Source organism: Lissotriton vulgaris, chromosome 5, assembly GCF_964263255.1.
Source record: "Lissotriton vulgaris chromosome 5, aLisVul1.2, whole genome shotgun sequence".
In the NCBI taxonomy this organism is placed as follows: domain Eukaryota; kingdom Metazoa; phylum Chordata; class Amphibia; order Caudata; family Salamandridae; genus Lissotriton; species Lissotriton vulgaris.
In genome coordinates this window covers 1,206,035,944-1,206,059,404 of record NC_141693.1, presented here as the reverse complement: position 1 = coordinate 1,206,059,404, position 23,461 = coordinate 1,206,035,944, and the positions used below count along the sequence as shown (strand labels likewise).

General features: G+C 47.5%; 1 protein-coding gene across 1 annotated transcript in view; it reads right to left on the bottom strand.

Annotated features, from left to right (window-relative positions):
- The window catches only part of ABRAXAS2 (abraxas 2, BRISC complex subunit), a 260,260-nt gene that overhangs the window by 106,195 nt on the left and 130,604 nt on the right, over positions 1-23,461 (bottom strand). Inside the window, exon 5 of the mRNA XM_086923005.1 lies at positions 19,937-20,127. Within this exon, the coding sequence (XP_086779131.1) occupies positions 19,937-20,127 (191 nt within the window). The remainder of the gene's footprint in view (positions 1-19,936; positions 20,128-23,461) is intronic.

Sequence of the window (23,461 nt, the reverse complement as noted above, 5' to 3'; positions counted from 1 at the left end):
TGTGGTGCCCCTGAGTGATGCTGTGGTGGTGCTATGCTATGTTTTGCTATCCTATGCTTTGATTTGTTATGCTATGCTGTTTTTTTATGCTATGCTAGGTTTTGTTATACTATGCTATGTTTTGTTGTGTTTGGTATGCTATGCTATGTTTTGCTATGCTATGTTTTGTTTTGCTATGTTTTGTTATGTTGTGCTATGTTTTGTTATGCTATGTTTTGCTATCCTAGGCTTTGTTATATTATGCTATGTTTAGTTTTGCTATCCTATGCTTTGTTTTATGCTATTTTGTTGTGTTTTGTTATGCTATACTTTGTTATGCTATGTTTTGTTGTGTTGTGTTGTGCTATGCTATGCTTTGTTAGGCTATGCTATGTTAGGCTATGCTATGTTTTGGTATGCTATGCTTTGTTGTGTTTTATTATGCTATGCTTTGTTTTGCTAGGTTTTGTTATGCTGCGTTTTGCTATGCCATGCTGTTTTGTTATGCTATGCTTTGTTATGTTTTCTTTTGCTATGCTTTGTTTTGTAATGCTATGCTATGTATTATGTTATGCTAGGTTTTATTTTGTTAGACTAGGTTTCGTTGCGTTTTGTTAGGCTATGCTATGTTTTGTTGTGGTGTGCTATGCTTTATTGTGTTATGCTATGCTTTGTTATGCTATGCTATGTTTTGTTATGATATGCCATGCTATGCTTTGTTATGCTAGGTTTTGTTGTGTTTTGGTATGCTATGTTTTGTTATGCTATGCTTTGTTATGCTATGCTATGTTTTGTTGTGTTTTGCTATGCTATGCTTTGTTAGGCTATGCTATGTTTTGGTATGCTATGCTTGGTTGTGTTTTATTATGCTATGCTTTGTTTTGCTAGGTTTTGTTATGCTGCGTTTTGCTATGCCATGCTGTTTTGTTATGCTATGCTTTGTTGTGTTTTCTTTTACTATGCTTTGTTTTGTTATGCTATGCTTTGTTATGCTATGTTTTGTTTTGCTATGCTTTGTTTTGTAATGCTATGCTATGTATTATGTTATGCTAGGTTTTATTTTGTTAGACTAGGTTTCGTTGCGTTTTGTTATGCTATGCTATGTTTTGTTGTGGTGTGCTATGCTTTATTGTGTTATGCTATGCTTTGTTATGCCATGCTATGTTTTGTTATGATATGCCATGCTATGCTTTGTTATGCTAGGTTTTGTTGTGTTTTGGTATGCTATGCTTTGTTTTGTTATGCTATGCTTTGTTTTGTTATGCTATGCTTTGTTTTGTTATGTTATGCTGAGCTTTGTTATGCTATGCTATGTTTTGTTATGCTGTGCTATGCTTTATTATGCTGTTCTGTTTTATTTTATGCTATGCTTTGCTGTGTTTTGTTATGCTATGCTGTGTTGTGTTTTTTGTGTTTTGTTGTGTTTTGCTATGCTATGTTTTGTTATGCTATATATTGTTATGCTATTTTTTGGGTTTTGTTATGCTATGCTATGTTTTGCTATGCTATGTTGTATTTATTTATTCATTTATTTATTCAAAGTTTTATATAGTGCAAACAAGATCTTTGCAGATATCAGAGTGCTTTACAGAAACAAGGGGTAGGGGCAACAGGAGGGTGAATTAAACCACCTATTGGGTACAATACAGTAGTAGATAGTGAATGAGTAGCAAAATAGGATAGCAAACAAGTAAACAAGTAACAATATAATACCAAATAAACGATCAGGTGCCAATAATACACAAACGGTGCAAAGTCTTAGATCCAGCAGTAATAGAGTTCATGTGAACTTGGCCATAAGGATGGCTTTGACCTTCTTAAAAAATGCAGAGGAGGATATAAGTCTTGTTTCAGGAGGGAGTGCATTCCAGATCCTGGGTGCCATTCCTGAGAAGGAGCGTTTGTATGTTTTTTTCCTTCCGGAATCTTCGAGGTTTCAGGAGGAGATTTTTTGTGCTTCTATTGGATCTCGACCCACCAGATATAGTCCGCTTTTGAGTGAGGTAGTTGGGAGACTTGTGGGGTACGGCCGAGTGTGTCATACGAGCAATTTTCAGCTGTATTCTGGCTTCAACAGGCAGCCAGTTCAGGGATCTCAAGTCAGGGGACATATGCAAATGTTTTCTAGAACCAGTGATGAGTCTCGCGGCAGCGTTCAAGGAGGCTCTTAGGGGAGCGGTTGTTGAAAGGGGAGTCCGCTGAGGGCCACGATTCCGTAGTCTATGCGAGGGATGACTAGGGCTTGTACAGCAGTTTGGAAGTCCTTAGCTGGGAGGAAGGGTTTAAGTTTCCTCAGAGTGTTGATTTGGAAATTAGCTCCTTTAGTTGCTTTGCTAATGTGCTGCTGCATATTGAGGTTGGCGTCAAGTGTGATGCCTAAGGATTTCGCGGATTCCACTATAGTGGGTTGGACATTGAGGGCAGTTAGATGATTGAGCCAGGTTTGGGTGATGGCGATTTTCTCAGGAGGTGAGATCAGAAGGAACTCAGTTTTCAGAGCATTTAGTTTGAGGTGATTATCGGCCAACCATGATTGGGTGTTACTGAGTGTGGAATTCAGAATTCTGATGTTTTCCGGAGATTGTAGTTTGAGGTACAGTTGAGTGTCATCGGCGTACATATGGAAGTGTACATTAGATGCTTGCAGCACGGTGGTGAGTGGTTCCATGACGAGGTTGAACAGTGTGGGGGTTAGGGAAGATCCTTGTGGGTCGCCTAGAGTTGCAGGTACAGCTGAGGACAGTACGTTGTTGATCTTGAACTTCTGAGACCGGTTATGTAGGAAGAAAGTGAACCATTTGAGAACAGTCCCGGATACACCCATTCTGGTATACAACAGCTCCAGTAAGTTCTCATGTTTGACAGTATCAAAGGCTGAGGAGAGATCAAGAAGGAGGAGGAGGCAGGAATCATTGCGATCAAGGATTTGGAGGGCGTCATCAATTATGTGCGCTATAGCTGTTTCCGTGCTGTGTTTCGCTCGGAAGCCTGATTGATGAGGGTTGAGGAGGTCAAACTGATCAATGTGTTTTGTCAGTTGGAGTTGTACGCATTTTTCCAGCAGCTTGGCCAATGTGGGGATATTAGTGATAGGGCGGGAATTGTGTAGGTCAGCCGGGTCAGCTGTAGGTTTCTTGAGTATAGGCGTGACTTGCCCTACCTTGAGGGCGTCTGGGATGAGTCCTTGCTGAAGGGAGCTGTTAATGATTTTAGTCCAGAGTGGGAGGAGGAGGGGGGTGAAGTCTTTTACTGCATTGGCAGGTAGGGGGTCTATGAAGTGATTAGAGGGCTTCAAGGTGCCGAGCAGTTTGTGAATTGTTTCTTCAGAGTAGGTGTCAAAGGATGACCATGATGCGTTGTTCTTAGGTTGAGTGGTGGTCATGCTGATGTGCTGGAGTATTGTCTTGCATCAATGAGGAGATCACTTCGTAAGTTATCGGTCTTTAGTTTAAAGAAAGCAGAGAAGTCTTCACAGTGTGGAATATCGCTTGCTGTGGTGTTTGCTTGTAAGGGTTGCATCTTGGTTTGAGTTTTGACTAGTTCGAACAATTTTCTCGGTCGGTTTTTTGCTTGGTCCAGCTGGTGGCTAAAGTAGTCCGATTTAGAGCGCTTGATTTTCCTAAAGTAGGCATTTCTCTTGTTCTTAAGCGTTTTAAGGTGCAGTGCTGAGGGGTCAGATCTCCAGGTGCGCTCAACCATTCTCATAGCACGCTGTCTTCATTGAGTCTACCATCATACCAGGGGTTCGAGTTCTTGGTGGAGACTCTTCAGTTGCAGGGGAGTGGCTTCGTTGATTATTGAGTTCATAGAATCAAAGTAGAGGTCGTCAATGATTGAACATCAGAGGCGCCAGAAGGGGGAAGGAGGAGACTGCAGGTGTGGGGAGGCAAGGAGTTAGGGTTAAGATTCTTCATGTCCCTTTTCCAAATCTTGGATTTGGCGGGTTGAGCCGGGTTAAGTTTAACTTTTTCATTGATGAAGAAAGTGATAATATGGTGGTCTGACCAGTCACAAGGTTGGATCTCCCCCAGTTGGGTAGTGTCCTCTTTGGCGATAAGGTCGAGGATCGAGCCTTTGTCGTGTGTCGGGCTGTTGCAGATTTGGACGAGGTCAAGCGCATTAAGGAAAGATTTGAGACTATTCACCACTGCGTCTTTCTGATCGTTCCAGTGGAGATTGAAGTCACCCAGGTAGATTTGAGTGATCTGCCGACCAGCGTTGGATGAGATCGTGTCCATGAGTTGTTGGGTGAAGGAGAGGTTGTCCCCGGGCGGGTGGTAGAAGACATGTAGAGAGCATACAGGTTTGCCCTCGCTGGAGATATCAAGGCAGAAGAGTTCACAGGAAGTGAGGGAGGGGGAGGTGACTTTGGTAACCGAGAGGTTGCTCCTAAAAATGCATGCAATTCCCCTGCCCGTCTTGCCGGACCTGTTGAGTCTAATGATGTGATAGTCGAGGGGGACTAGTATGCCCATTATAGGTGTAGAACTTTCAGTTAGCCACGTTTCAGTCAGTATGGCTAGGTCAAGATCCATTGATATGATGAGATCCGCGATGTCGGAGGAGTGTCTCGGGGCCGATCGGCAGTTGAGTAGGATGCATTTGAGTCTGGGGGTGAGGAGGGTGGTCGAGTGTTCTAGAGAGAGGGGGATTTTTCTGAGATTATTGGGGACGGAACTTCTGTTGCTCAGAGTGGGGGGCCTAAGGGGATTTGTGTGAATTGTGGGTATGGGGTGGTGTGCGGTGTTTGTGCGTTTTAAGGGACCTGGGACATATGAGCTGAAGAGGGTGCATAAGTCGTGGTCCGAAAGGGTGTTGGGGGCGTGACGGGGGCGATAGGTGTGATTGCAAGCGGGGATAGAGGGCCAACGCGGGGAGTATTGACTGAGAGGGTCTGTGGGGCGGGTGGGTGACTTTTTGGATGAGCAGGAGGTGGTAGGTAGGGGGTGTCTGGGGTGTGTGATTAGAAGTTCTTTGATGGTGTGGAGATCTTGGACTTGTAGGAGGGTGGATATAATCATGTCCAGAGTTGGATTGGGGATGGAGTTGGGGATGAGAGCCGTGGGCGATTGGTTGAACAGGAAGCTGGAAAGGGAATTGGGGAGGGGGGGGGGGGAAATGCTAGAGTAAGTGCAGGGCTCTGCGTTAGTAGTAAGTGGGGTGACATTCGGTGGGTGGGACAAGTTGTGGGTGAGGGGTGTGGATGAGGTAGGGGGGGAGGTTGGAGTCATAGGTGAGGACGCTGGTGAGAGGCAGCGCATGTGGGTTGAGTGACGAGTGTAGGCTGGAGACGGCAGGGGTGCGAGGAAGGTAGTGGGGGCTGAGAGTGGGGGGGGAGATCGGAAGGGGGGTTAAGGTGAGGGAGGTGGTATGTTCTGCGAGTCTAGTTGGGAGAGTGGGGCAGTGGGGAGGGAGAGTGGGGTAGTGGGGAGAGAGAAGGGGGGGGGAGATAGGGGGGGGGAGATGGACCTGCCGAGGGGCGGAGGGGATAAGTTCAGAGCGGTGGTGTGCGGGGGGGATAAGTTCAGGGCGGTGGTGGTGGGTTCTGCAAGACAAGTAGGAGGTGTGAAGTGGGGGGTAGGGAGGGGGGGAATGGAGGATATAAGAGGGGGAGTGATCCTGTGGTGGTGCTGAGTGGTGGTGCTGAGTGGTGCTGTGGTGGTGCTGTGGTGGTGCTGTGGTGGTGCTGTGGTGGTGCAAAGTGGTGCTGTGGTTGTGCTGTGGTGGTGCAGAGTGGTGCTGTGGTGGTGCAGAGTGGTGCTGTGGTGGTGCAGAGTGGTGCTGTGGTGGTGCAGAGTGGTGCTGTGGTGGTGCAGAGTGGTGCTGTGGTGGTGCAGAGTGGTGCTGTGGTGGTGCAGAGTGGTGCTGTGGTTGTTCTGTGGTGGTGCTGTGGTGGTGCTGTGGTGGTGCTGTGGTGGCGCTGTGGTGGTGCAGAGTGGTGCTGTGGTGGTGCAGAGTGGTGCTGTGGTGGTGCAGAGTGGTGCTGTGGTGGTGCAGAGTGGTGCTGTGGTGGTGCAGAGTGGTGCTGTGGTGGTGCAGAGTGGTGCTGTGGTGGTGCAGAGTGGTGCTGTGGTGGTGCAGAGTGGTGCTGTGGTGGTGCAGAGTGGTGCTGTGGTGGTGCAGAGTGGTGCTGCAGAGTGGTGCAGTGGTGGTGCAGAGTGGTGCAGTGGTGGTGCAGTGTGGTGCTGTGGTATTTCCGTGGTGGTGCTGTGGTGGTGTTGTGGTTCGCTGAGTGGTGCTGTGGTGGTGCAGTGGTGCAGTGTGGTGCTGTGGTGGTGCAGTGGTGCAGTGTGGTGCTGTGGTGGTGCAGTGGTGCAGTGTGGTGCTGCAGTGTGGTGCTGCAGTGTTTCTGTGGTGGTGCTGTGGTGGCGCCGAGTGGTGGTGCCGTGGTGGTGCTGAGTGACGCTGTGGTGGTGCTGAGTGACGCTGTGGTGGTGCTGAGTGACGCTGTGGTGGTGCTGAGTGACGCTGTGGTGGTGCTGAGTGACGCTGTGGTGGTGCTGAGTGACGCTGTGGTGGTGCTGAGTGACGCTGTGGTGGTGCTGAGTGACGCTGTGGTGGTGCTGAGTGACGCTGTGGTGGTGCTGAGTGACGCTGTGGTGGTGCTGAGTGACGCTGTGGTGGTGCTGAGTGACGCTGTGGTAGTGCTGAGTGACGCTGTGGTGGTGCTGAGTGACGCTGTGGTGGTGCTGAGTGACGCTGTGGTGGTGCTGAGTGACGCTGTGGTGGTGCTGAGTGACGCTGTGGTGGTGCTGAGTGACGCTGTGGTGGTGCTGAGTGACGCTGTGGTGGTGCTGAGTGACGCTGTGGTGGTGCTGAGTGACGCTGTGGTGGTGCTGAGTGACGCTGTGGTGGTGCTGAGTGACGCTGTGGTGGTGCTGAGTGACGCTGTGGTGGTGCTGAGTGACGCTGTGGTGGTGCTGAGTGACGCTGTGGTGGTGCTGAGTGACGCTGTGGTGGTGCTGAGTGACGCTGTGGTGGTGCTGAGTGACGCTGTGGTGGTGCTGAGTGACGCTGTGGTGGTGCTGAGTGACGCTGTGGTGGTGCTGAGTGACGCTGTGGTGGTGCTGAGTGACGCTGTGGTGGTGCTGAGTGACGCTGTGGTGGTGCTGAGTGATGCTGTGGTGGTGCTGTGGTGGTGCTGAGTGATGCTGTGGTGGTGCCGAGTGGGAGATGGGGAGAGGGAAAAAGGAGAGCAGGGGAAGGTAAAGAGGGGGGAGAGAGAGGAGAGAGGGAAGTGAGGGAAATGGAGAGAGGTAGACGGAGAGAGGGAGAGTGAGAGAGAGAGAGAGGGGAGGGAGAGAGAGGGAGGACGAGAGGGAAGGAGGGAGAGGAGAGGGATGGGGTGAGAGAGAGAGGCGAGCAGAGATAGGGATAGAGGAGGAGAGAGTGAGGAGAGAGTGAGAACCATGTTTTCGACTCCAGCACCATGAAATACCAGGAAGGCACGTTTGGTTTAGGAGCTTGATGCATAATAAAAAAAAAATCACAGACGCATTACTCCACTTTAAGAAAGCAACACTTCCAACATTATGTAAATGCCCCTCTGTCAAACAGAGGACTGGAGTTAAGATGTCCATTTTTCTTTGGTGTTTGGCTCGAACCATCTACATTAACATGGTGTTTCACACTGAACTTGGGATTATAATGTTTTAAGAAGGCCACTCTTCCAAAAAGAAAAGAAACGCTTTGTATTTGCCAGAACACAAAAGAGACCTCAGAGGCAGTCCACGAAAGCTCTTGTTTAGTAGACGTCGCAGAAATCAACCCCCTAAAGTCTAGTCTGCACGCAGAGGTTCATACCTCACACAGACTTGTCAATCCTTTGAAAACCACCGCCAGAGATTTATAACATCACATTATCTCGTGCATTAAATTCAATAATGCACGAGCCGCGAGGAAGGCTTTCGCCTGCAAAGTATGATTTCTTTTTTAATGCAAAAAAATGGGTGTATTACCGCGCAGAATATTCAGCTCGGGTGTCTTGTCGCTTGCTCCCTGCAAAGGATGCCGCATTTTACATTCACTAATGCCGATTTTCAGGGAGTGATGTATAATCAACAAAAGGACCTTCAACACAACAACGGCCGCAACACCAAAACGAAGAATACCTCAGTGCACATTTGAAGGCGGAGAGTAACAAACAAAGCAACACAATACGTATTAGGATTTCAAATAATGATCTGGACAAAACGGTATTGTATAGAAAAAGTTATCTCACTCCCAGATCTTCAATGGTGCGCCCTATGGCCAGGGTGCTACTGCCTGTGAAGCAGCCGGTGCAATGCCCGGGGCCCTGAGGGGGCATTGAACACTATTAATGCTGTGTTTTCTACCGAATTAACAGGTAGGGGCATTTTCATTACTTAAGCTGGGACCCATGGCACCTACTACCCCATGGCTACGCTACTACTGCTTGTGGCGAAAGCTATGCACATTCTACAAGTACCTTTAGTACATTAACAGTAGCAATTCACCTCCCGACCATTAAAAGGCAAAATAAAGAAATCCAAGCTCGTCGCCTCCCAACTGTTCAAGCAGTGGCTGATGCAGCCGACTGTCTGCGGGAGGCTGCTTCCGTCACTGAGCCTCATGGAAATTGGCAAAAGAGCTGCTAAAATGGCTAGCATGTGTCCAGAACCAGATGACAAGGATAAATAATGAACAGGCATATGTTACACCATAACAAAAGAGAGAAACTGAGAGGATAAAGAGCGCGGTGTGCAAACGGCGTGGAAATTAGAACATGCATTTCACAGAAAGGATAGCTACTAATAGAACATACCTGAACATGAGACATGCAAGCAACCTGTGAATCATACATGTAGGTCAGGCATCAGTATGGTGAGGTCACCAGATTCCTATCAAGGGCTAGACATTGCAGACAGCCTCGCGAGTAACATCAGCAACGTGGATATCGAAAACAACTCCAAGAGTAACGCTGAAGTTTGCACGTGTGACAAAGAGTACTGAAACATGGGTCTAAATTAGGAGACCGCAAATAGGAATATAACACTAGAGTGCAAAAGTGTGAATACAGAGGACACCACAAAAGAGTAGAACTAACACTGAAAAGTGCTAGTCTGAGCACGATACCAAAGTAAAAAAAATAAATTAAAAAAAAAGGAGACACGGCCTTGCGGCCGTGAAACTGAAAGCACGGCCGGCCGGCTGTGAAAAAGCCTTTGATGCAGCAGGGGGCAATTAGGGGAGGAGAATGGCTGGGCTCAGGCAGAGCGCAAAGCCTTTGATGCAGCAGGGGGCGGAGCGGAAGAGCTGCTGGCGGCACCAAGCGGACGATTTGATGCTGTGCACGCGCATTTTAACTCATTGAGCTAAAAGCACACATGCACTGCATCAAATCGCCAGTGGTTAAACTCTGTTTAAGCCCCTATAGTCTCACAAGCTCAATGCGCATGTGCATTGACAGACTAGACCTAAAACCAGGGGGAAGAATTAACGGAGAAAAGAAAAAACAGGGGGAACAAGAAACGGAGAAAAGAAAAAAGGAAAGAGATATATCAAGTACCAGATGGAGTATTAAATCATCAGGTAAGTAGCCATCAGAGTTAAGCTGCGGCTAAGCCAGATTGTTTGTAATGAGTGCGGGCAGCATTTTCTGTTCAAATCACAGTCTTATAGATGCCAGGACAACATATGACTAAGTGCGTACCTACGGAATGTTACCAAGGATTGTGTGGTTGTGTTCCAGCCAGACTGCTGCGGTAGTAATCAGCGCAGCTCATGGCATAATGGACTCATTGACCGCAAACTTCAAGCAATGCCATCTGCCTGTTGCACGGGAGGTGTGTGTAGTGTAGCATTAGGTTGCGTAAGGGCCTTGAGGATATCATCCCAGGATTGTGCTATGGGGTTTTTACGCAGCCCCGCCGTTTCTTTACTATGGAGGGCGGTGCTTTCCGCCTGTGTTCACGCCTCTAGGGATTCTTTCCAACTGAGTGCCTTGGGAGGATCCTTATGCTTCCATCTTTGAGTAAATAGCCGTTTCGCAGTAATTAGGCCTAGATCGCAAAATCTAGATCTTACCCTATTAGCTTTATTAAGAGTATAAAATCCTAGAATACAGACCTCCCACATGTTAGGTATCTGGGTGCTAGTGCAGTTCCTGAGTGTCTCAATTATAGTGCTCCAGTAGGGCAGTAGCAGGGGACAGGACCACAACATATGTATGAAGTCGGCATCTTGGACAATCAGAAGTGGTGATGTTGAAATATTTGTTTATTTTTTCCGGTGAGAGGTACGGTCTGTGTAATATATAAGTCTGTATAAGCTTAAACTGTGAGTTGCGTGGTATGTGCATGGTGCTGGCTAAGACACATTCCCACTCCTTATCAGTCCAGGGTCTACCTCTATCCTCAGCCCAGCGTTTTCGGAGACTTTGCGGTGTTTTCAGTATGTAGTGGAGCAATACCTTCACCAGCCAGTGGACCACATGTGACCCCCTCCCCCATGACATGCAGGTACTGCATCAGCGGTTGTGTAGGCGTCTCAGATGTCAGATCTCCCCATGATACCGTCAATATCCGTATGATGGCTGTGTGAAGGAGAAACTGACCCACTGGTATACCACTGTTTGCTGCCAGGGCTGCAAAGGGCATACGAGTACTCTCTACATACAGATCTCCCAAAGTTTCCACTTCAGCCTCATGCCAGGTTGAATCAGGGCATAAGGAACCGTGTCTTGGGTAAGTTATAGGCTCCTCCAGAAACATCTATGAGCAAGCTCAATATGGATCTGTTTCGGGCGGGGAAGTTGTGCCAGTGGATGAAACAAACTATATATTTGGGACTGCGTCCACGGGAGCGCCCAAGTTGCGGTATCGGCCAGGTTCTTGCCACTCAACCATTTTATAACCCATTGTAGCTGGGCAGCTAGGTAATAGAGTTCCAAACGAGGAAGTGCCAAACCTCCCTGCTTAGGTGGCGCATATAATTTCTGAGATACTATTTTGGGCCTTCCCGTATTCCAGATTAGTCCACGGATCAAGCCTTCCAGTTCCCGAAATATAAGTAACGGAACATAGACCGGTAGGTTCGCAAAGTAATACAGCAGTTTCGGTAATACTATCATTTTGACTAAGGAAATGCGACTCATGACATTTAATAGGAGGGGCCTTCCAGAACTGTATCTGTGCCTTAACAGATGAGATGGCGCGCACCAGGTTGCCGTCCAGAATGTCCGCAGGGGACCTATATATGTAGACAATTCAGTATATGAACGTAGTCAGATACCAAGCAAGAGAAGTTCCGTTAATGATTAAGTCAGCCTCCGTCACGTCGTTTTGGAAAGAGTAGACGTCCGATTTAGCCCAGTTTACTCTGAGTCCAGATACTGCTTCAAACGTACGAAACAATGTAGATATAGCTGGAGGTATAGCATGCAGGTCTTTGATATATACCAGCAGATCGTCCGCAAATAGGGACCCTGCGTGGAGCCCATCACCTAGAGGAATGCCCAATTCCATACCGCTCTCCTGGAGCAGAGCTGCCAGTGGCTCCATAGAGAGGGAGAAAAGCAGGAGGGATAGTGGGCACCCCTGTCTGGTGCCTCTCTGAACGTGTATTGCGTCAGAGATGAGCTTACCCGTGCAAACTCGCACCGTAGGACGCTGGTAAAGTAGTTGCACCAGTAGCAAATATCCGTCTCCAAGCTCGTACTTGTGCAGAACCGCTGAAAAATAGGGCCAATCCAATGAGTCGAAGGCCTTTTCCAGATCCAGCACCAAACAACCAGAACGTGGCCAGTGTTCTGATGCGTATTTCTGGATTCTGAATAGTCTACATATGTTAAGAGAGGTACTTCTGGTTGGGACAAATCGTTTTGATCATGGTGGATTAAAATCTTTACAAATGGGGCTAGTCTCTAAACTATGATGGAAGCAAATATGTTATAGTTTGTGTTCAACAGAGCCAGCAGGCGTTAGGAGCCTAGGAGGTCAGGTTCCCTGCCCGGTTTTAAAAGGGAAATCAGCAGCGCCTCATTTCGCGTAGTAGTGAGTGCTGAGTCATCCAACACTGTTGTGTAAACCTGCTGCAATTCTAGTATTAATATGTCTGAGTAAGCTTTATAAAATTCAACCGGTAGTCCATCCGGACCCCAAGATTTGCTGTTTGAAAGGGAGAAGATGCTATCTTTAATTTCCTCCGGTAGCATAGTAGCGTCTAGTTCCTCTTGTTGGCTCGCACTAGTTGTGGTAGGTCGAGGGCGGAGAGAAAGTCCCGAATGTCGGCGTCCGTGGCTTGCAAATAAGTCTTGTACATTTCGGAATAGTGTTCCACAAAGGCACTGTGTAGGTCATGTTGTGTATGTACAGGGATGCCTCGCGTGGTCTTGATAAGACTTCACAGGCGTGGGGACTGCATCTTGTAGAATCAGCCATGACAGCGGGTTGTCGCCCATATGATGGGTTCGTGTCGAATGTGCCGAGTTGTTCCATCAGTCTGGAGTGTTCCTCCCTATCCAGCGCTAGTGATGCTGTGTGGCCCCTTAGCACCTCGCCCGCTCCCCAGAGTAATTTGTTTTCAAGTTGTGTGAGCTCACCCTCTAGCTGCTTACGCATACCCGCCTGGCAGTCACCTCTGATCACCACCTCAAATGCATCTCATTCTACCTGCGGCGTTGTGGCCGTACCCGCATTATTTTCAAAGTATTGGGTAAGATTGGTGGACATCAGGTTACGAAAGGGAGGGCCCAACAGCACATCCAGCTACAACCACCAGGTGGAAAATCAGTGCCTGAGGGCATTCCCAGGCCACTTCCAGCACATGCGGATTGTGATCGAAGTGCGTCCTACCTAGATAGTAGGCCGCTGAGATGTGTGGAAGCAACACTTCTGAGAGCATGTAACGGTCTACCGTACATGTAACCTCTGAGCACACGTGAATAATATAAGTACACTTTATCATGGGGATATGGGTGCCTCCAGATGTCCCGCAGGTGCCATTGTGTTGCCCAGCTAGTTAGCCCCTTCATGGCATTGTATGTGCTCATGCCCGGAAGGGGTGGGAAGGAGCGGTCCAGAGAGACGTCCAGTACGCTATTATAATCTCCCCACAAGAACATGAGAATATCATGCCAGGACTCGCGCGAGATTATCAAAAAATGCAGCTTCTTCTGCATTAGTGGCATATAGTGATGCTATGGCAACCAGCCGGCCATCTAGTGTGCCTTTAACTGCAACAAACCTACTCTCCGTGCCCACCAATGAATCTGTAATTTTAAATGGTACCCCCGGTCGCACCCACAGAAGCGCGCATCGGGTGACAGCCGAGTACCCCGTAGCTGTCCCTTGAGGTATCAATATATCAGATACCTGCATGATGGTGAATGCAACCCTCTCCCATTCCACGTACCTATTTTAATTGAAACCATGGTGTTTGCAATCTGACAGAAAATGTATTTGTGGCAGCCCAACAAACATATGTGGTACAAACAACCTGGTAATGGTCGACTCTCCGAGCTTTCTAGATCGTGGCATGGTGTACTGCATAATCTGGCGTACAATAAATGATGTCAGAAAAAAAAAAAACAACAACAAAATCATAAATAATTCCAAAAGGGCGAAAATGCAACTAGCAATCGTACAAACTCTCAATAGAGAACAGTTGAAACAACCGAGGGGGTACACTGCGCACTGCGGTGAGATAATTTGTAAAGCGTGTGATCTATTTCGCAGAGGCTCCCCATCTTCAGGCTACGTTCATTGTAAAAGAAGCAGCAGCAAAATATACAATTGAACCCACCCTCTCAACACAGATCAAATTGACACCGCCTGTCCCATGTTGGCGTTGAAAGTCCCATCAGTGACCACCTCATGTACCTGTTCAGCAGGCAACTGCGCTCCCAAATACAGACCACAGTACCTCTAGTTGTAGTGTAAGCAATGACGAAGTCCCGCAACACTTATACTATATTAGCAGCCGCTTGTGGGGTGATGTCAGGTTGTCCATTTGAGTCTTGTGAAGGCTGCAGGCCATACTCGCTGTCATCATCACTTGTCAGTTCATGCTGGCTGGAGTTGGAAGCATCCTCAGCCATCAAGGAGTCGCTGATTTTAGCTACCGCCTGAAGAGCCTCTCGCTGCCCGCTGAGGATCAGGTCCGAATGCGGCCCCCATAGTCGGTGAAGATGGCGTCTGCTCCCTCGCGGCGCTCTGCTCTCTCCGACATCGACGAAAGGCTTCGGCAGCATCACTGTTGTGACAGGGTCTCGAGGTCCCACAGCAGTAAAGGTGTCCATCCAATCCTCCGCTTCTTCCGATATGATGAAGAAATGAGTTTTGTCTTTTGCGACCACCCGCAGGCAAGCCGGAAAGAGCAGCGAGTATTTCAGGTTGTTTTGCCGAAGACGCCTCTTCACCGCCATGAATGAAAACCTCTGTCTCTGCACCTTTATGGTGTGTTCCGGGAAAAACATGACTTTATGATTGTCAATTTGGACTTCTTGCAGCTTACTGGTTTCTTGCAGGATGGAGTCCCTGTCTCTGTAGTTGAGGAGTCGTATGAGTAGCGGCTGTGGATTCGAACCTGTGGGAGGGGGTCTCACCGGGACTCTATGTGCACGCTCTATGACAAAGTGGGGCGCGAGGGTTCCCTGAGGTAGCAGGTCCCTGAGCCAGTTCTCCATGTGAGAGGCAGGCTTCTGTCCTTTCCAGCTTTCCGGCACACCCACTATGCGCACATTTCGTCGTGCCCGTCCTTCAGCATCTTCCAGAAATTCCACTCGATTCAATAAGTTCTGCACATGTTTATCTGTTTGAGCCACTTGTGGTTTGACATCAGCGAGAGTGGTTTCCAATATGGTGGTGCGATCCACCAGCTTCCGGATATCCGGATGTAGGTGGGTGAGATCGATGGCCACCATGTCAATTTTGGACTCCAAGGCGGTGCGGGTGTGGTTGATAGTTTCTTCCAGCCTCTCGACCGCAGCGAGCACCGCATCAAATTTGTTCGTGGTTTGAGTCCCTGCTTCACCATCTTTTCTGGTTTGGTCTTGGTAGAGGGCAGAGGGACTTGTGCTTCTCCCGTGCCAGCCCGTGTGCGGATGCCACTCGACATGAGGTGCAGAATATGCCCACAAATGCAGTGTCCTGCTCAAGATGGCTCCAGTACAATTGCTTGTGACTTGTCCCGTATCAATGCCGATTAGATGCGAACAGCAGGTGCTCTGCAGCTCAGGGCGTCAACGACAGGTCACCTCCCCCACCCGTAGGTACCTGCACTACAATGTGGCCGCTGGACACTCCATGGAGAGGTACCCCCTCAGGTAATGTTCAAGGGTTATGGACGGCTCCCACCAAGGTTGAGCGTATGCTCTGGGGAGGGTGCGGTAGTCGCGCCACACAGTCCGCTACATGGTGCTGCCCAGGCTAGGAGCAACTGGTGTCCGGTGGTGGAGTTCACATGGGCCTCCGCAAGCACCAGCAAGGCCCATCTGAAGGGCCATGCACAGGAGAATTGCCAATGTCTCAAGATGCGGCACACTGAGGTTGAAGGCGCGCTGTCTCTGAGGGAGCGCCAGTAACCAGACTGGCGATGCAAGACTTTTGTCCGCTATGGACAGTGGAGGAGCCCTCTCCAAAATGGCGTTGGGTCACCCGAATGGCAACAACCCAGGGATCCCACAGCTGGGGGCACAACGATCACTGGTAGAGGCAGGCACCAACAATCCCCCACCCAGTCCTACAGTCCACACGTCGACGCCAGCAGTCTCTCAGGTAGGGTGAGGGGCCAGGGGTGCATCAGTGTCAGCGACAGAATGGGGGGGCGGCAAAACACAGCAACAGTCCGCGTTAGGGGAATGGCCACAGTTCAAAGCCGCAGCAGGGCAGCGTCGGCTCACAGGCCAAGAGCGCCACAAGGGCAGCTCCAGCCCATGCGATTCTCAACTCCCCGCAGCAGCGACCAGAATCCTGTCCAATTAAGCCCTGGTAGCGGCGGACAGGTGGCTCCGTAGTGGCCTTGACATAGTTTTGTAGCACTCCGGTTGTTGCTGGGACAGGCAGCGACAGGAAGGGCTATCGCAGTGTGTTTCAGGCAGCCTATACAAGCTGCTCCATTATTCACTGCCTTGTGGGAGGAGCCAAGCCACAAGCTCACCCAGTCCGGTCTTCCCGTGCAGCAGCGGCTCGCTGGGCGGCTCACATGGTCGAGGGCCACCAAACAGGATTCGGGCAGGGTGAAATCAGCATCGAAACTCAGGGCTTCTGACAGGGCAATGTTGCGCCGGGTGAAGGTCCCATCAGGTATCTGTAAACAGAGAATTGAGCCTGTTCAGGGGAGCCTCCGACGGAGCTCTACCCAGACAGGTCTGCCTCCATTGCAGTCGTACCCATGCCCCGTACATCGGGTTTTCGATGAGGGAGGTTACAGATGATGGATGAGAGAAGAGGTCAACAATGGATGGACGGACGAACGGATGTTGGATGGATGAGAGGAGAGACGAGGGGCTGATGGATGTAGAGGAGGAGGATGCTGAATGGATGAGAGAAGGACAGGTGATGGATGGATGGAAGGGTGGGTGGATGTACTGAGCAGACCGAAGAGAATGGATGTATTTGATGGTTCTCAGCAGATAGAAGAGGATGATTGAAGTGGATGGATGAATGGTTGGATGAGGTGAATGAGGTGATGTATGGATGGAGATGAGGAGGATGTTGGATGGACAAGAGAAGGACAATGGATGGATGGAGAGTTTGCCATTGGCTGGAGGAGAGACGAGGTGATGTATGGATCAATGGAGAGGAGGAGGATGTTGAATGGATGAAAGTAAGACAGAAGAGAAGGATGGATGGATGGATGAGTAGTTGGACATCAGACGGTTGAGAAAAGGACAGAGGTGATGGATGGGTGGGTGTTTATTGGATGGATGCGAGAAAGAGGAGATCTGCAGTACTTTCAGACACTGGTAAAACGGTCTTGCGAGCTTAACTCTCCGCTCATGAGACTGGAGTTTACAATGGAAGTTATCAGCCCAGGTAAATTAAGTCATAGCACCAGCATTGTCGAAACATCCCAGGTGCAGTGTCCGGAAAGTAATAGCACAGCGCTCCCTACCTGTCCCCCGCAGCCCACCAAATGAACACAACATGTACCAAACCATTCGCATCTGTTTACCCTTAAGGGGGGCTCATGATACGGTGTTGACCGAGTTACCATTGACGTCTGCTGCAATCTTTCCTTCATCTCACAGGTAGGAGGGCAAACAGATACCGGAGAGCCGGTGCTTGGAGTAGTGTGAGGGCAGCTTAGGGAAGTTTGTAAAAGTGGGGAACGTGCTGAAGCTCGCGGCACTGGAAACAGTGTTGAGTACCTTGAAGTGGTGTAGGAGCAGCCGAGGGAAGCTTGAAGACATGGAAGTAGCAGCCTCTATAATTGACTTTAGCGCAGGTTACACTGCAAGACAAATCACTGACAGAGCAAAATAGGTAATATAGGAAATAAAATCAGACCCCTGGCAGTAAGCAATGAGTTGAAATACTTACATTTTCTATGACTTCACAGCATGCAGTGTGGTCACAATGCATAAGGTTCATGCTAGACTCACCCGCACCACTAGGCCTATGATGTAGAATTTAAAGTGAGCCTCCTTAGTATCCTTGTGGTGAAAAGTGAACAAGTTGCTGTGAACGGTGTATTTCAGCTGCCAAGGGGGTTGAGGGGTAATGAAACTCACATCGCTGGGCGAGTGTGTCAGGCCTCCAGTAACATTACCCCCTGCACACAAGATCAGCAGGTTGCCGAACTCAAGGAAGAAGTGTGTGGCCTACAGAAACAGTTGGTGTCGTGAAGCCACAGAGTCAACAGTCTGGGAAAGCTGGAGCACCGGGCCAGGGTATCCCGCAGCCCCACTAATCACTATGCAAGGACAGGCTGAGTAACGCCGCTTCCAAGAGGAGGAAGCAGAGGGCCCTGGAGGATAAGCCAACAGGCCACGAGGAGGGGACTGCAGCAAGATCACAGGGCATAGGGTAGCACACCAGGCTATAGGGAACAGAATCAAGGCGTCTTGGTGCCTAATAACCGCACTGGAAAGATTAACAAGCATTGGCATAGCCAATAGGTCTCACCTTTGGGACCTTATAAGGTCCCACACACTCTTAACATCTTATCACTGCTCTATTTCCAGCACTATTGGAACCATGTCAGTGCAGCCTAAAAAAAAAAAGCTGTAAAAATAGCACTATTTGCATCATGTGTTTAGGGCACTCACACGCAGGCTGTAAACATGACATTTTCCAAAATAGAGAGGTAGAGAGAGGTAGAAAGACAGCGGTAGAGTGAGAGGCAGAGAGCGAGAGGTAGAGTGAGAGGCAGAGAGCGAGAGGTAGAGTGAGAGGCAGAGAGCGAGAGGTAGAGTGAGAGGCAGAGAGCGAGAGGTAGAGTGAGAGGCAGAGAGCGAGAGGCAGAGAGCGAGAGGCAGAGAGCGAGAGAGGGGTAGCGAGAGAGGGGTAGCGAGAGAGGGGTAGCGAGAGAGGGGTAGCGAGAGAGGGGTAGCGAGAGAGGGGTAGCGAGAGAGGGGTAGCGAGAGAGGGGTAGCGAGAGAGGGGTAGCGAGAGAGGGGTAGCGAGAGAGGGGTAGCGAGAGAGGGGTGTAGAGAGGGGTGTAGAGAGAGGCGTAGAGAGAGGCGTAGAGAGAGGCGTAGAGAGAGGCGTAGAGAGAGGCGTAGAGAGAGGCGTAGAGAGAGGCGTAGAGAGAGGCGTAGAGAGAGGCGTAGAGAGAGGCGTAGAGAGAGGCGTAGAGAGAGGCGTAGAGAGAGGCGTAGAGAGAGGCGTAGAGAGAGGTAGAGGTCTAGTGTGTTGCATAACGGTATAATGTATTATTTGGGTTCTTACAATAACACCAAAGAGGAGGAATGGAATAGTTGGGTGAGAAAGTAAATTGGAACTTTGTTTCAGGTCAGTATTTGTGGTGTCTATTATTCATTCTAACAAGCTTTAGTACAACATAACTTCACTTCTGACTAGTGCTTGTAAAAAAGAAAAAAAACGGTAAACATCTGTTGGCCATCCCGTATTGAATATAAGGTTATTCAATATAAAATATTATTGCAATCGGATTCCAAAAATTAGTAATAAAATAATGTGAATGTAAAATGTTCTTAAGGCCAATGGTTTAGCAGGAGAATTATTGGTAAATGTTGTGGATGTTTATCTTTGAGGGATGACTACCTTCACAATATTCACAGGACAACAGTGTTATTGACCAGAGTGCTCAAGTTCTTGGTCCAGCCTCCCAACATTTTGTACTCCAAATGTGGAGGATAGCCTCTTCTCCATCAATTTAAATCACCTGTTTCAAACTTGAAAGGTTAAATACTGTTGATAATGCATTTATTTTTATTCCAGATGAACTGCATTTTTATTGTTGTAAGTACAGTTCCAAATCACTTTTCATGATGTGAGGGCACAACTGTACCGATACTGCTTTGTTGTTTAAAGCTCTAATTTTGCCAACAAGTGTATTGTGATGAACACAATCACCTCCTGAGGGCAAACAGCCATGCAATAGCAGGTATAATATATATAACTTTTTGTCTTCTGCGCCAGTCCCGGGGTAATCTAGGCTACCTGTCACTGTAATCCTCCAGCTGATTTCAACAGGCTGTTTTTCATGTTCGGAAAGACTACACATGGCACGAGTATCTGAATGTATAACAGATCTGTATTATGCATGGATGACTCACAAACACGTAGGAATCGTAGAAAGATCAAACTAAAACTTCGTGCAACTTCAAGCGGTATGTCACAACAGTGGGTAATTTCGTGTAGACTGTGAAACCTGACATGTTCAACAAAAAAGATTCAAACAGTTGACATTACATGCCATTGAATAACCTTAATTTAGTACATTTCACCCGACCTCCTAAATGTAACACTAAACACATCCGTAAGAAAGACAGTGATATAAAACACTAGGCAAACGTCCAACATGGTACCTGCGGTTCGGTCTGAAGAGCACATGCTCCAGGGCATGGGTTGAGTTGTTTGCGGTAGAGATGAAGCTGATAAGAAGAAAGACAAGATCAGGAACACCGAGAAGTTCAGTCAGCTGTTTGTGGAGGACCTGCTCTCGATATGACATTTGTTGTTGCGTGTTCCTTCTAAATCTGTACCAGCCAATGACTTTCTGTAAAAAGTGAGTGCAGTGGTTAAACAATTTAACTCAAAAGCTTAATCAAGATGGACCACTAGGGTAAGGATAAAATGCAATATGGGTTTTAACTTATTATGAATGATTGGGACTATGACTAAGCATGGCACCAACAGAAAGGGAATATATTTAGATTGGCATCTGGTTTGCATAAAGATGGACTCGGATAAGCATTCTGAGCAGAACAAAAAAGTGTGATCTAAAATAGGTAACAATCACTAAAGAAGGTGTGCTAATGTGGTCATAAAGAGCAACATAACGAGATAAACATTTGTGGAGGCAGAAACAGTGAAGTGAGCTCAGGGTAAGAATTAACAACGGCAAAAAAGTGACATGTGATGTTTGAAAATTGCATTTTTATGTCACATAGTGTGCCTAGCAAGATGAGACCTTTAGCTTGTCTCAAAAATTGGTGCAATGGGGCAAAACAGTTGAAAAAAAAGCAATATATGTGGCTTAAAGCTCATCAGATGCTGTCCAAGATGGGCATTTTGTTTGACAAAGTAAGTGGAAGTGTACGAGACAGGCATTACTTAAAGCACAACGAGTAAAAAGATGGGTGTCACAGAAAGGTCATGCACTTATTTTTTAATAATGTTATATATCATGTCAATAACACAACTATCAGTTATAAGTACACACCAGAACTGCAGGGAAATGCCTCAAATGCTGAGGAGTGCTCATCTAGATAGAATACGGTCCGTCAATTTTTAGGGTAGTGTGGGTCTTTTTTCGTGGGGAATGTATAATCTACTTTGGTTGACTCGCCTATTTATATTGCCCCCTCAACTATTTTCAATCTTTCTATCAGTTTACAAAGATGTGGTAGGACTATCCTGGTGTTACAGCTTATTGCTCACACAACTTTGAACTCTGGAGTTAGACCATTTCCCTTAATTATCATCTCAAGAACTCTTCAAACTGTGATGCAAGCACTGAGCCGATGCAGGCATTTAATGCCTACCTACATACAACACAAAGCTTCTTACTTAGCAGCACCAAGCTGAATGCTCCTCAGTTGGAGTACAAAACACAGCTATATTTCCGAGCATGTGCCAGAACAGCAGATCTGTGGAAGTTACCAGGCAGGACTTTCTTCTAAAGACCCAATCAACAACACTATTGATGCAGTCAAGCCTCTCTCACAGACATCCACTGATCTGGTATCATCGGCTAACAAGGTAACTAACTTATTGGCACATACTGTGGCTTCTCCTATGGTTCATATGTCTCATTGATACTTTTTTGTAGTTTTATTTATGACATTCAATCAACAGTACAAGAAATATCAGGGGTACATTTGTATTAAAACACTGATATATATTTAAAACCATATGACACCCAATGACACTCACTTTGTTTTATGGTCACAGAAAACTACACAGTGGACATGACAACATTGCAAAAGAGTAGAAATCACAAAAAACATAATTTATTCAAAGAGTATGATAAGGAAACTCAAACGTAGTAGTCTCCCATTATGTCTTTTGCCCTTAACTTTCCAACTAGACTAAACAGGAAAGAATCGGAGGCCTCCAATGTACCCTTTAGGGATAGAACAGGGCACCTATATACACTGGAAATAATCCTAAATTGAGCAGATGATTATGCCTTAGTTCTACACAATTAAATTAAGTTTGTAAACTAGAGGACAATGACCCCAATCCCCATCAAACACCATAGTAAAGGATATGGAGAGAGGTAGAAGCGGGTGGAGGAATGGGAGGAGATGACGCAGGATGTAAACAACTTCAGTTTTTGAAGGAATGACATACAAGACCGTAGGGCCATCCAGTTGAGAAAGGCTGTTAGTCAGATGTACGTCACTGGAGATCGGCAGAGAAGGTAGGACAGGAGATTGTTGTGTTTCTATCTAGGACCCCAATTCAATATTCCCGATTCATGCCCTTATGAGGTTATAATCAATAATATCCTGATAAAGGCTTAAGAATCAGATCCATATTCAGTAATAGCCCATGCAGTCCAAAGCACAGCACAGCTACTCCCATCGACTTCTAGAAAACACAACGCGTTCTTTAAACAAACCAAGCCTCCAGCAGCCCGGGAAATCCCCCCTGCTTTTGTTTTGATTTGAACAAGAACTCCTGGAGTCCAGAAAGAACTGTTAGTTCTTAGTGACGTCTTATGTCCAACCGTACGTCAAACTCGGCACCTTTCAGGTATAAATATACCAACGGTTGCCTTAAGCAAACACACGGTGGTTTGGAGCAGAGCGGCCATCTACTTTGCCCGAGAGCCCAGCTGATGCGAGAGCCCACGGAAGCCGCCCCTCCCGTTTGACGCACTGAGAGAGACGCTGACTTTTTCTCCAGCCGAGCAAATCCACCTCCAGTGTTTTCCAGCCTACCCTTGCGGGTTGCTGGGAGATCGAGTCCTGAGGGAAGAGATACCAGACCTCCCACATTCTATTACCAAGGTACAGAGCTGACTAAACCCTTAAGAGAATTCTTGATGCAGATTCTTGGCAAAACAATCTTAACCAACTTAACTTAAATTGCTACTTACTCACTCCTTCCCAAGTATTAGGCTTAGGTCGGGTAGGCGTAGTTAAAAGCACCAGTTGAGTACGTTAGTCCAATGTTTTTATGTATGTATATATTTTATCCATTTTAAAGTATCATATGGCTAAGAAACCATATCAATGCTTTTACAGTACTATTTCATAATATTACTTTTACTGTACGCACTTTACTTTATGATAAGTATTGCAATTGTGGCAATTCATTTCTCTTGCATGAGAAAGAAGACTGCTCAATAAATGACACCTTTTATTGAAAACGTCCGTCTCTCTATTTCTTTGCACTCTGGTGAAACCAAGTATGCACGGTTGACTGAGTGAAATAGCTGCCTATTGTTTTCACACGACTCTAGAGATACACTCTTATTCTGAGGGAGCAAAGTTGTCATGTTTATGCGGTTGTCAGAAACTGAATCCCTTCTTGTCTGAGTCAGGGAAGTTCAGCCCTCCCTATTCATTCAAGAAAGTTTCTAGTGACCTCTGAGCTAGCTGGCGCAAACTTAAATTAAGTTTAACAGTCAGTAGAGACCTAGATGACCTCAGTCCTACGTCTACACTGCTGTTTGTTAGTCCAATGCGCAGAGCCTATTGGGAAAATAGGAACTACACTACAAGATGATGTGGGTGTTACTGGGGTACAGATAGTAGGAAAATCCAGCAGCAGTAAAATCACCAGTGTAGATGGAGTAAGTGGGCCTCAGAGTGAGCCTTTGGCGCTGCTACTTGTAAAGAGGTTGATAAGGTTAGGTTGGAGCCCAAAGACTGGAGAAA